We start from the raw sequence: 12,317 nt of genomic DNA, 5'->3' as shown, positions 1-12,317 counted from the left end.
AAGGATCTAGTTCAAACCCCCAGTCCCCACCTATAGGGGAAAGTTTCAGAAGTGATAAATCGGGAGTCGGGCAGTAGCGCAGTGGGTTAAGCGCAGGTGGCGCAAAGCGCAAGGACCAGCGTAAGGATCCGGGTTCCAGCCTCCGGCTCCCCACCTGCAGGGGAGTCGCTTCACAGGCGGTGAAGCAGGTCTGCAAGTGTCTATCTTTCTCTCCCCCCTCTGTCTTCCCCTCCTCTCTCCAATTCTCTCTGTCCTATCCAATAACAACCACATCAATAACAACAACAATAATAATTACAACAACAATAAAAAAAAGACAAGGGCAACAAAAAGGAAAATAAATAAAATTAAAAAAAAATCTTAAAAAAAAAAGTGATAAATCAGGTCTGCCAGTATTTCTTTCTGTCTTTCTCCCTCTTCCCTCTCAATTTCTTTCTGTCCTATCAAATTAAAGTTTTTACAAATCTTTAAAATATGAATTCTTAAAAAAAATCCTGTTCATTTTTCCTTGTAGAAATTTTTCTTCTGGAATAAGAATTCTTACATATAGAAAAACACTATTGAGTGTCTTTTTGAACCCTAAGACAGCAGGAACCTCACATCTTCACTATAGAGCCCCTACTTCCCCCAGTCCTGGAACCCTTGGATAGGGCCCACTTTCCCGTATGCATCTACCAATCCAAACCAAATAACATTGCATCTGCCGATCACAACCTAACCAAAGCAACGATTGCTACCTCAACATGCTTCACCTCAGAATGTATCCAGAGACTTCACGTGTGGAATGACAACCCTTCAGCTTCATTACTCGGGTGAGACCTTTCCTTTAATAGTACACTCTAATTTCATCTCAGGTAGTTCACTTTCTAACAAAGTCCCATAACCTAGATATACACCAGTTTCTGTGAGAGAGAGCTTATGTGCACATGTATCCATAAACTACTGCAAAATATATACCTGAAAGCAGGACTACACTAGAGTTTGCAGTGAGTACCTCCCTAACACTTCCTCTCCACTATTCCAAGCTTGGGATCCATGATTGCTCAACAAATTGTTTGGCTTCATATGTTAACTCTGTTTTCAATCACCAGGTTCCAGATGCCACCAGGATGCTGGCTAGGCTTCCCTGGATTGAAGACCCCACCAATGTGTCCTGGAGCTCAGCTTCCCCAGAGTCACACCCTACTAGGGAAAGAGAGAGGCAGACTGGGGGTATGGACCGACCAGTCAACGCCCATGTTCAGCGGGGAAGCAATTACAGAAGCCAGACCTTCTACCTTCTGCAACCCTCAACGACCCTGGGTCCATGCTCCCAGAGGGATAGAGAATGGGAAAGCTATCAGGGGAGGGGGTGGGTTATGGGGATTGGGTGTTGGGAATTGTGTGGAGTTGTACCCCTCCTACCTTATGCTTTTGTTCACTAATCCTTTCTTAAATAAAAAAATTAAAAAAAAAAAAAAAGAAATAAATGTTTCTAACAAACATGAAAAAAAAAAAAAAAAAAAGAAAAACCTTTATACTGAATAGGAGGTTGATCATTAAAACACAGGGTTTGCATAGGGCTTCCATGGGGCCCTGGGTTTCATCTCTGGCACCATGTAGGCTGGCACAGTGCACAGAAGCCCTGCCCCCTCTCAAGAGACAAACATAAAGAAAACAAATCTCATCTTATTGTGTAGCACCAAATCCCTAGACGGTAGGTGGAGAAATGTAACGAAAGGCAGCACACACTTATAGAGGACAGTGTGAAAGAGAACAGTTGTGGTTGGAAATAGCTACAAAATTATAGAGAGAATGAACCAGAGCATTAATTTGACATACGCTATGCCCGGGTTAGATCCTTACACTTGCAATCTTTTTTAATTTATTATTTTTTAATTTTTTAATATTTATTTTCCCTTTTGTTGCCTTTTTTTTATTGTTGTTGTTATTGATGTCATCATTGTTAGATAGGAGGGGAAGACAGAGACAGGAAGATAAAGATAGACACCTGCGGACTTGCTTCACTGCCTGTGAAGCGACTTCCGTGCAGGTGGGGGGGGCCCAGGTTCCAACTAGTATCCTTAAGTCTGTCCTTGTGCTTTGTGCCACCTGCACTTAACACCACCTGCGCTTAACCCTTTGCGCTACTGCCTGACTCCCTAAATTCTGTTTTTTTAAGGTTACTTTATTTATTTACTTATTTGTTATTGGATAGAGACAGAGAGAAATTGAGAGGGAGATGGAGAGGGAGAGAGATAGAGAGACATCTGCAGTTCTGCTTCATCACTCATCAAGCTTTACCCCTACAGGTGGGGACCAGGGGTTTGAACCTAGGTCCCTGCACACTGTAATGTGTGCACTTAACCAGGTAGGTGCTCCACCACCTGGCCCCTACACTTGCAAATCTTACACTTTACCATCACCACCCACCCTGATCCCAGCTAAACAGAACTGATTTTTTAAAACACATTTAGAGATCATACCTTTCTTTGAAGAATTTTTAAAATGACTCTTCATAGAAAAATACAGAAATATTGGGGAGTCCTGAGATTCCCAAACAGACATGATGGGCCTAGACCTCAAATAAATCCCTCTCTCCGTTGTTACCAGTCATTTCTATCAGGAACACAATAGAAGACCCCTCTGTGGGTCCCCATAGGACCTTGCCCTCAACTTGGATCAATAATGGTAGAGAATGTTCCATTCTCCGAAGAGAGGATGGACAACATACTCTATGCTACACCTGAGGAAGACGGGCCGATATTGGGGCAGCTTGGAATATTCCTACTCATGACCACAGAAAGTGAACTCAGATCTACAGGGATGCAGAGGTCACATAGGATCCTAAGCTGAATATGGGCCTCAGATCAGATCAAATTGATGGAGTTTACAGTCAACAATTTATACTCCTTTCCCATATTAGGGAGCTACTCTCTTCCCTGATCCAGCTTTCTGGTCCTTTTTCCAGCATCATCTCCTCAGACAATAACTTGGATCCACCTGCATATCAGATTTCAGGCTCAGGGGGAAAAAAGCAAAAAAAAAATCAACAATTTGTTTGGCTTTTGTATGTTAACTCTCTTTTCAGCCACCAGGTTCCAGATGCCATCAGGATGCCAGCCAGGCTTCCCTGGACTGAAGACCCCACCAATGTGTCCTAGAGCTCCGCTTCCCCAGAGACACACCCTACTAGGGAAAGAGAGAGGCAGGCTGGGAGTATGGATCCAACAGTCAATGCCCATGTTCATCGGGGAAGCAATTACAGAAGTCAGACCTTCCACTTTCTGCAACCCACAACGACCCTGGGTCCATGCTCCCAGAGGGATAGAGAATGGGAAAGCTATTGGGGAGGGGAGGGGATATGGAGATTGGGTGGCAGGAATTGTGTGGAATTGTACCCCCCATCCTATAATTTTGTTAATGTCTCCTTTCTTAAATAATAATAATAAAAAAAAACCTAGTATAACCACAGGCTCTTTGGAATATAACTAAAATATGCCTACTAGCTGTCTACAAAATGGAGGACCCCCCCCAACTCTTCATCTGCACTATTCCAGCCTTTAGGTCCATGACTGGTCAACAATTTGGCTTTGTATGTTTTTCAACCACCAGGTTCCAGATGCTAGCATGAAGCCGACCTGACTTCCCTAGACAGACAACCCCACCGATGTGTCCTGGAGCTCTGCTTCCCCAGAACCCTTCCCCACTAGGGAAAGAGAGAGACAGGTTGGGAGTATGGATCGCCCTGTCAACGCCCATGCTCAGCGGAGAAACAATTACAGAAGCCAGACCTTCTATCTTCTGCATCCCACAATGACCTTGGGTCCATACTCCCAGAGGGTTAAAGAATAAGAAAGCTGGGAGTCAGGAGATAGCGCAGCGGGTTAAGCGCACAGTGCAAAGCACAAGGACCAGTGGAAGGATCCCGGTTCTAGCTACCCCCGCCCCTGCCTGCAGGGGAGTCACCTTGACAGGCCATGAAGCAGGTTTGCAGGTGTCTATCTTTCTCTCCCCCTCCTCTCTCCATTTCTCTCTGTCCTATCCAACAACGACATCAAGGGCAACAAAAGGGAATTAATATATATATAAAGAAAAAGAATAAGAAAGCTATCAGCGGAGGGGATGGGATACAGAGTTCTGGAGGTGGGAATTGTACCTCTCTTATCTTATGGTTTAGTCAATGTTTCCTTTTTTTAATTTTTAAAATTTATTTATTCCCTTCTGTTGCCCTGTTGTTTTATTACTGTAGTTATTCTTGTTGTTGTTGTTGTTGTTGGATAGGACAGAGAGAAACTGAGAGAGGAGGGGAAGACAGAGAGGAGAGAAAGACAGACACCTAGGAGTTGGGCGGTAGCACAGCAGGTTAAGCGCAGGTGGCGCAAAGCCCAAGGATCCCCCGGTTCAAGCCCCCGGCTCCCCACCTGCAAGGGAGTCGCTTCACAAGTGGTGAAGCAGGTCTGCAGGTGTCTATCTTTCTCTCCCCGTCTTCCCCTCCTCTCTCCATTTCTCTCTGTCCTACCCAACAACGACATCAACAACAATAACTACAACAAGGGCAACAAAAGGGAATAAATAAATATTAAAAAAAAAAAAAGAAAAATAGACACCTGCAGACCTGCTTCACCGCCTGTGAAGCCACTCCCCTGCAGGTGGGGAGCCGGGGGCTCGAACCAGGATCCTTACACCGGTCTTTGCACTTTGTGCTACGTGTGCTTAAATAAAAAATTGAAAAGAACAGAAATAATTTTATTTGTTTTTATTTTTACATAGAGACAGAAAGAAGTTGAGAGGGGATGGGGGAAGTAGGAAGTCAGAAAGATACCTGTTGCCCTGCTTCACCACTCGTGAAGCTTTCCCCCTGTAGGTGGGGCCGGGGGCTTGAACCTGAGTCCTTTGTGCACTGTAATTTTTAAAAATATTTATTTTCCCTTTTGTTGCCCTTATTTTTTATTGTTGTTGTAGTTATTGTGTCATTGTTAGGACAGAGAGAAATGGAGAGAGGAGGGGAAGACAGAGAGGGGGTGAGAAAGATAGACACCTGCAGACCTGCTCCATGGCCTGTGAATCGACTCCCCTGCAGGTGGGGAGCTGGGGGCTCGAACCGGGATCCTTTCACCAGTCCTTGCATTTTGTGCCATGTGCGCTTAATCTGCTGCGCTAATGCCTGACTCCTTGTGCACTGTAATTTCTTTTTTTTTCCTCCAGGGTTATTGCTGGGCTTGGTGCCTGCACCATGAATCCACTGCTCCTGGAGGCCATTCCCCGCCCCCCCTTTTGTTGCCCTTGTTGTTGTAGCCTCATTGTAGTCATTATTATTACCATTGTTGATGTTGTTTGTTGTTGGACAGGACAGCGAGAAATGGAGAGAGAAGGGAAAGACAGAGAAGGGGAGAGAAAGACAGACACCTGCAGACCTGCTTCACCGCCTGTGAAGTGACTCCCCGTGCACTGTAGTTTCTATGCTTAACCAGGTGCACCACTGCCTGGGCCCCAGAAATAAAGTTTTATTTTAAATAGGTCTTATTTATTAATAAGAACCAGACATCACTCTGGCACATATGCTGCCAGGTATCAAGCTTGGGACCTCATGTTTGATAGTCCAACACTAATTCCAACTGTCCCACATCCTGGATCACAGAAATGAACAATTTTACAAAAAATGTTCCTGTACCTGGTTAAGGATACCAACAAACTCTCACCCTCAGATTATTTCAGTAAGGAGAAAAAAAGTTTTGAAAAACACTATATAAAAAACCACAGGGGGCTGGGTGGTGGCACACCTGGTTGAATGCACGTTAAAATGCAAGGACCCAGGTTCGAGTCCGCCGTCCCCACCTGCAGGGGTAAAGCTTCACAAGGGAATAAATATATTTAAAAAATACATATATATATTTTTTTAGGCATTGAAGGTTTACCTTCTTGTTTTAAAGAAAGGATTTAAAAAAACATTTATTCCCTTTTGTTGCCCTTGCTTTATATTAGTTATTATTGTTGTTATTGATGTTGTTGGATAGGACAGAGAGAAATGGAGAGGGGGGGGAGACAGAGAGGGGGAGAGAAAGAGAGACACCTGCAGACCTGCTTCTCTGCTTGTGAGGTGACTCCCCTGCAGGTGGGGAGTTGGGGGCTCGAACTGATATCCTTATGCCGGTCCTTGCGCTTTGCGCCACTGCGCTTAACCCGTTGTGCTACCGCCCTACTCCTGAAAGATTTCTTTTAATGGAACATTCATTAAATTGGAACAAACAGGAGTCTAGAATTTTTAAAGGGTTTGGAGTATAAAGCAGTGATTCTAATCTCATGCATTTTAAAATCACTGGAGACCATTAAAATAAGATCAACATCCAGATGCTATTTCTAGACCAATTAAATAGAGCTTGTAAAGAGAAGGACAAGGGGGTGGTGGTGTGGGTGGTGGCGCGCCTGGTTGAGTGCACATGTTACAATGCACAAGGACCCAGGTTCGAGTCCCCAGTCCCCACTGGCAGGGAAAAGCTTCATGACTGGTGAAGTAGTGCTGCAGGTGTCTATCTTCCCCTTCCCTCTTGATTTCTGGCTCTCTCTATCCAATAAATAAATATAATAAAAATTTTAAAAGGGTGAGAATATTAACTATTACTTTCACAATGCTCAAATGATTGTAATTAGTAATAACATGCACTAAAAGTTAGAGATGTACAAAAATCCAATAAAGAAAAGGTACTTCTTGAGGGCCAGGTGGTGGCATACCTGGTTAAACGCATATAGTATAAATAAAGCACAAGGATCTGGGTTCAAGCTCCTGGCTTTCCACCTGCAAGGGGAACACTTCACAAGTGGTGAAGCAGGTCTGCAGGTGTCTTTTTCTCTCCCTCTCTATCTATTCCTTCTCTCTCAAATTCTCTGTCCTATCCAATAGAAAAGAAAAAAAAAAAAAAGGAAAAAATGGCTGCCAGGAGCTGTAGGCTCAGTACCAGCACTGAGCCCTGAAGGAGAAAAAAAAAAAAAGTTACTTCTGTTGGTATTTAAGTGTTAAAAGAAAAATTACAGGGCCAGGCAGTGGTGCACACATTACAGTGTGCAAATACCCAAGTTCAAGCCTCTTGTTCCCATCTGCAGGGGGGAAAACTTCACAAGTGGTGAAGCAGGTCTACAGGAGTCGGTCTCTCTTCCTTTCTATCCCCCCCCCACATATTGGCTGTCTCTAGCCAATAAATAACGACAAAAACAAATTAAAAAAGAGAAAAATTGCAATGCTGCAGGTATTGCTCTTAATTCCTCTACTTTTACCAGAAAAAAAAAAAAAAGGCCAGTGGGATCAGTCATTGTATAGGCACAGAATCCCAGAAATAACCCTGGTTGGAAAAAAAAAAAAAAGAGTAAATAAAAATTCAAGCCTGGGGCTGGCAAAATAGCACCTTTGAGTCATGGATCTGCTTTGTCATGCATGTGACCCAGATTCCATCCTGGCCCCTACTGCAGTGGAGGATCTTTTGGTGCTATGGTGTCTTTTTCTCGCTCACTGAAAAAGTCAGTTTGGCGTGATATAAAACAAAAAACAAACAAAAGCACAACTATGCAAGTTTGGATCCAAGCACTACCAGCATATAGGAAGATAAAAAGAATGACGAATGCATCTTGCATCTGATTAATGCCCTTTATATTAATTAAATTTCCTTTGCATTTGCTGAGGTCTCAGGAATGTACTATATCACTATTCCTGGGTTGGCTTTTTTCATTCTCCTTCTTCAGAATTATTACAGACACAATATTCACTGCTGTATGTTGATTAAGCACTTGTGGCAATACATGTTGATTTCAGTCAGTCATCACATACAGAAATGAACTAAAATTACTTAAATCTTTTAGAAACAAAATCAAGGATTCACAAACTATGGCATTTTATTTCAGAGCCTTTGCTTACATTTGTACAATATATTACATAATTCTTCATTGTTTGCAGATCCTAATATATACTTTATAGCTTTTATTCTATAAGCTTTTTCTTCAACGTTTTGCTGTCAACAAATCTTTACAGTCCTGTACAAATTTGAATAACTTGAAACAATTTTCAACAAAATTAGTTACTGTAAGCACACACTACAAGACTGAAAATGCTTTTCTTAGAAAAGTTGAATGTAAAGGATTCTGACACGTTAGCATCTACAACAAAACGCTTTGAATTTCTCACGTCATATTGCCAGAAAATAAAACATGCCAGTCCCATCCAAAAAAAGTACACAGAATTACAATTAAAACATTAAAACAGTCTGTACAGTAAAGTACTGTGTATTAACAGTGCCAGGTATTAAATAGGTTGAATGAACACATCCGCAATATACAAATGTCTTACCAAAGGTGTAGAATTAAATACAAGTGCCAAACAGAACAGAGATCGGAATTATACAACATAAACTCAATACAAGTGAAAACAATTTTGTGTTCATTTTGGATTTTATACAAGGCATTTCATTTTATAGGCCTATCTCGATTAGCTATTTATATTTAAAATAACAACCATCTTTTTGAGATGGTTCATATCAACAACCTTCAACCATACTAATAGTTTACTTGTTCCTGAAGTCCTTGTTTTAGCTCATAATAAAATAAGCAATACAAATGAATTATCTGTAGTTAAAGAAAAAAGAAACATTTACAAGAAAACACAAAAATATAACTGTTATAATTCATTATGAATAAATATACACTTTGAACTGGCTAAGTACAATCTTTATACATTGTTTTAAGATTTAATACAGTTTTTAGCCATTTTTTCCACACAATGTATTATATCAAAATTAAAAAAAAATACTGATTTATAGAAAAATGGCAAAGTACAGTAGTTCCGTTCCAATTTGAAGGGGCATGAAAAGCCACTGCAAGACCTTTTAGCCTAATTCAAACCTGTAAACATGTTCAGTCTGTTTTAAAGAGAATCTTTAATATTTGGTTACCAGGATTGACAATATCTAATATCCTGTTAACTGCAGGTTTTGAATTTCTTACATGTGCTTGACTTATACAATTAAAGCCACCCTAAGGTGACTTGCTTTAAAAAACAATTAGTTTGTACAAATGAAAATAGGTTCATATTTTTTCATAAATAAATGGAAAAATATCAAATGTTCCAGCTTTAACAAAATACAAGGGAATACATATACAGTAAGTTATCTTAACATGTTCTGGCCCACCCAATAACTATGCTTACTGTATTGTCTCTACAGGCAGTGAAAAGCCTCCATTTGCCACAGTGGAAGGCCTTCGAGTTACCAGACACACAATTCCCAGACAAGTTGGAAACAATTATTGCTTGAGGAAAAGCAGTTCATTGTACTTTTTCTTCATAAAAAAAGTGCACTTAAGTGCCAAGTCAGCTTGTCAAGAAACAATTTTTAAATATAAAATAGTGCTTGTCTGATTTTTTTTTTGTGCCACTGTGCAGTATAAAAAAAGACGTGGCCCTCAATAGCCATTAAGTGCAAAGTGCTTTAGCAAGTCCTGCTGTCACCTGCACTCAACTGACATTCCATTTTGTGATGCATTCGACATTGACGGTTCCGCTAAAGTTAACATAACAGCAGCTGTTATGGAACTGGATGATGGTGACGAAGAGGATGAAGATGTAGCAGCACCTAAGAAAAAAAGGGAAGTCAAACCAATAACTGCTTAATAAAAGACAGTCCTCTAAATACTGCAGTATTCTCTAAAACCATTTAACAACAAAAGCAGTCATTTCTCATAAAGCAAAGAAATCTAGTGCAGCTCAAGTAACTAGACTGTATTAAACCACAGGAGAAGTACTGAAAAAGAACAGGTTAGCTGAGGAGATAAAAACAGGGGTTATGGAAGTCGGGCAGTAGCGCAGCAGGTTAAGCGCATGTGAGGCAAAGCACAAGGACTGGTGTAAGGATTCCGGTTCGAGTCTCCGGCTCCCCACCTGCAGGGGAGTTGCTTCACAGGCGGTGAAGCAGGTCTGCAGGTGTCTATCTTTCTCTCCTCCTCTCTGTCTTCCCCTCCTCTCTCCATTTCTCTCTGTCCTACCCAACAACGACATCAACAACAATAACAATAATAACTACAACACAATAAAATAGCAAGGGCAACAAAAAGGAATAAATAGATATTAAAAAAAAACAAACAAAACAGGGGCTATGCAAAATACTTTCATGCCTGAGGTTCTGAGGTCCCAGGCTCAATCCCCAGCATCACCATAATGCACAGCTGAGCAGCTCTCTGGTAAATGATGATAATATAAATAAAAAAAGAAAAAGGATATCCCAGAGAGTCTAACAGCAAGGATCAAAGAAGAGGGAAAAACTGTGTATCCAGTCTACTGAGACATGGAAATAAAATAAAGAACAGACAATCTGAAGGTTTTGAATTTCTTACATGTGCTTGACTCAAACAAAGCCACCTTGATATTTATTCTTCACCCTGCTGGGTCAGGAAAATATCACATTGGTTTGTAATGAAACAAATGTGAACAAAAAAAGCACTGAATTCTTTAGGAAAAACCTATAATCTACTCCCCTCTAAAACAAAAAAGAATATATACACCAGACCACTGCTCAGTTCTGGCTTATAGTGGTGTAGGGGATTGAACTTGGGACCTCAGAGCCTCAGGCACAAGAATCTTTTTGCATGATCTTTATGCTATCTCCCCTTCCACCACCCCCCCACCCCCCCCACCAATTTTTCTTTCTCCTAATTCCTATATCTTTCTTTTGCTATTGTCTTACTGGTATGTCATCACTCTGGGCCAACTTTTTCATACAGAAAGAGAGGCAGAAGTAGAAGCAGAGAAAAATACAAGTCAGCACTGCTTCACCAAGTGTGGTGGGGACAGGGACTGAACCTGGGTCAGGGCATGGCCAAGTGGGTGGCTGCCCAGGTGAGCTATCTCACCACTCCTTAATTCCTATAGCTTTCAATGTTTGGAGTTTCTCAGTAATTTAAATGGTAACAAGAGTGGAAGATTTACTGATTCTTAAAGCTGGATCAAAAGGTTCCATCCTCAACTTTAGCCTTTTGTTTAGGGTTTACAAAGGAAAATAAATAGCTATTTTTCTCACTGTTGTAGATTAGTTTTTAAAGTGCAAAATATATACCTGAAAGCAGAAGTACACTAGAGTTTGCAGTGAGTAAACCCCCCCCCCCGCCAACACTTCCTCTCCACTATTCCAACCTTTGGGTCCATGATTGTTCAACAATTTGTTTGGCTTTGTATGTTAACTCTCTTTTCAGCCACCAGGTTCCAGATGCCATCAGGATGCCAGCCAGGCTTCCCTGGACTGAAGACCCCACCAATGTGTCCTGGAGCTCCGCTTCCCCAGAGCCCCACCCTACTAGGGAAAGAGAGAGGCAGACTGGGAGTATGGACCGACCAGTCAATGCCCATATTCATCGGGGAAGCAATTACAGAAGCCAGACCTTCCATCTTCTGCAACCCACAATGACCCTGGGCCCATGCTCCCAGAGGGATAGAGAATGGGAAAGCTATCAGGGGAGTGGATGGGGAATGGAGATTGGGTGGTAGGAATTGTGTGGAGTTGTACCCCTTCTACCCTATGGTTTTGTTAATTTATCCTTTCTAAATAAAAAATAAATAAATAAAAAAATTCTATGGTGAACAGTGGATTCATACTGCCAGCACTGAGTCCTAGACATAACACTGGTGGCCAAAAAAGAAAAGTAAAATACACGCTGGGCCAGCAAGATAGCTCACTTGATAGTATGCCTGCTTTGTCATGTACAGGATCCAGCATACAGCCCAGACTCCACTGCACTGAGGAAGCTTCCATTATGTGATAATTTCCCCTCTCTTTCCCCTATGTATCTCATTCTATCTGGGGGAAAGAAAAAGAAAAAAAAAAAAGACTAAGAGAGGTAAAACACCAGTGACAACAACAACAAAGAAAAACAAAGAGAAAGGAGTACATGCACACGTTAAAAAAAGTGGATAAGGGGAAGTCAGGCGGTAGCACAGAAGGTTAAGCGCATGTGGTGCAAAGCGCAAGGACTGGGGTAAGGATCCGGGTTCGAGCCCCCGACTCCCCACCTGTAGGGGTGTCGCTTCACAGGCAGTGAAGCAGGTCTGCAGGTGTCTATCTTTCTCTCCCCGTCTTCCCCTTCTCTTTCCATTTCTCTCTGTCCTAACAACGACATCATCATCAACAACAACAATGAAAAACAACAAGGGCAACAAAAGGGAAAATAAATAAATAAATATAAAAAAAAGTGGAAAAGGAAGGTCTGTCATACAGAGCACAACTAGTCCTCCAAATCCTCCTTCTGTAGTTTAATACTCTATAATACGGACTGGGAAATTACTGCTTGAGTCAGATCTGGCCCACCTG

The 12,317-nt window shown here is 41.7% G+C and overlaps 1 protein-coding gene across 3 annotated transcripts in view; it reads right to left on the bottom strand.

Moving 5' to 3' along the window:
* Positions 1 to 7,838: 7,838 nt before the first annotated feature.
* ARID4B (AT-rich interaction domain 4B) overlaps positions 7,839 to 12,317 on the bottom strand; it is a 137,560-nt gene continuing 133,081 nt past the window's right edge. For all 3 annotated transcript variants that reach the window (XM_060191951.1, XM_060191954.1, XM_060191953.1), the window contains exon 24: positions 7,839 to 9,593. In XM_060191951.1, the coding sequence (XP_060047934.1) occupies positions 9,466 to 9,593 (128 nt within the window). In that variant the 3' untranslated portion in view covers positions 7,839 to 9,465. The remainder of the gene's footprint in view (positions 9,594 to 12,317) is intronic.

Source organism: Erinaceus europaeus, chromosome 6, assembly GCF_950295315.1.
Source record: "Erinaceus europaeus chromosome 6, mEriEur2.1, whole genome shotgun sequence".
In the NCBI taxonomy this organism is placed as follows: domain Eukaryota; kingdom Metazoa; phylum Chordata; class Mammalia; order Eulipotyphla; family Erinaceidae; genus Erinaceus; species Erinaceus europaeus.
This window is presented reverse-complemented; position numbering and strand designations above follow the sequence as displayed.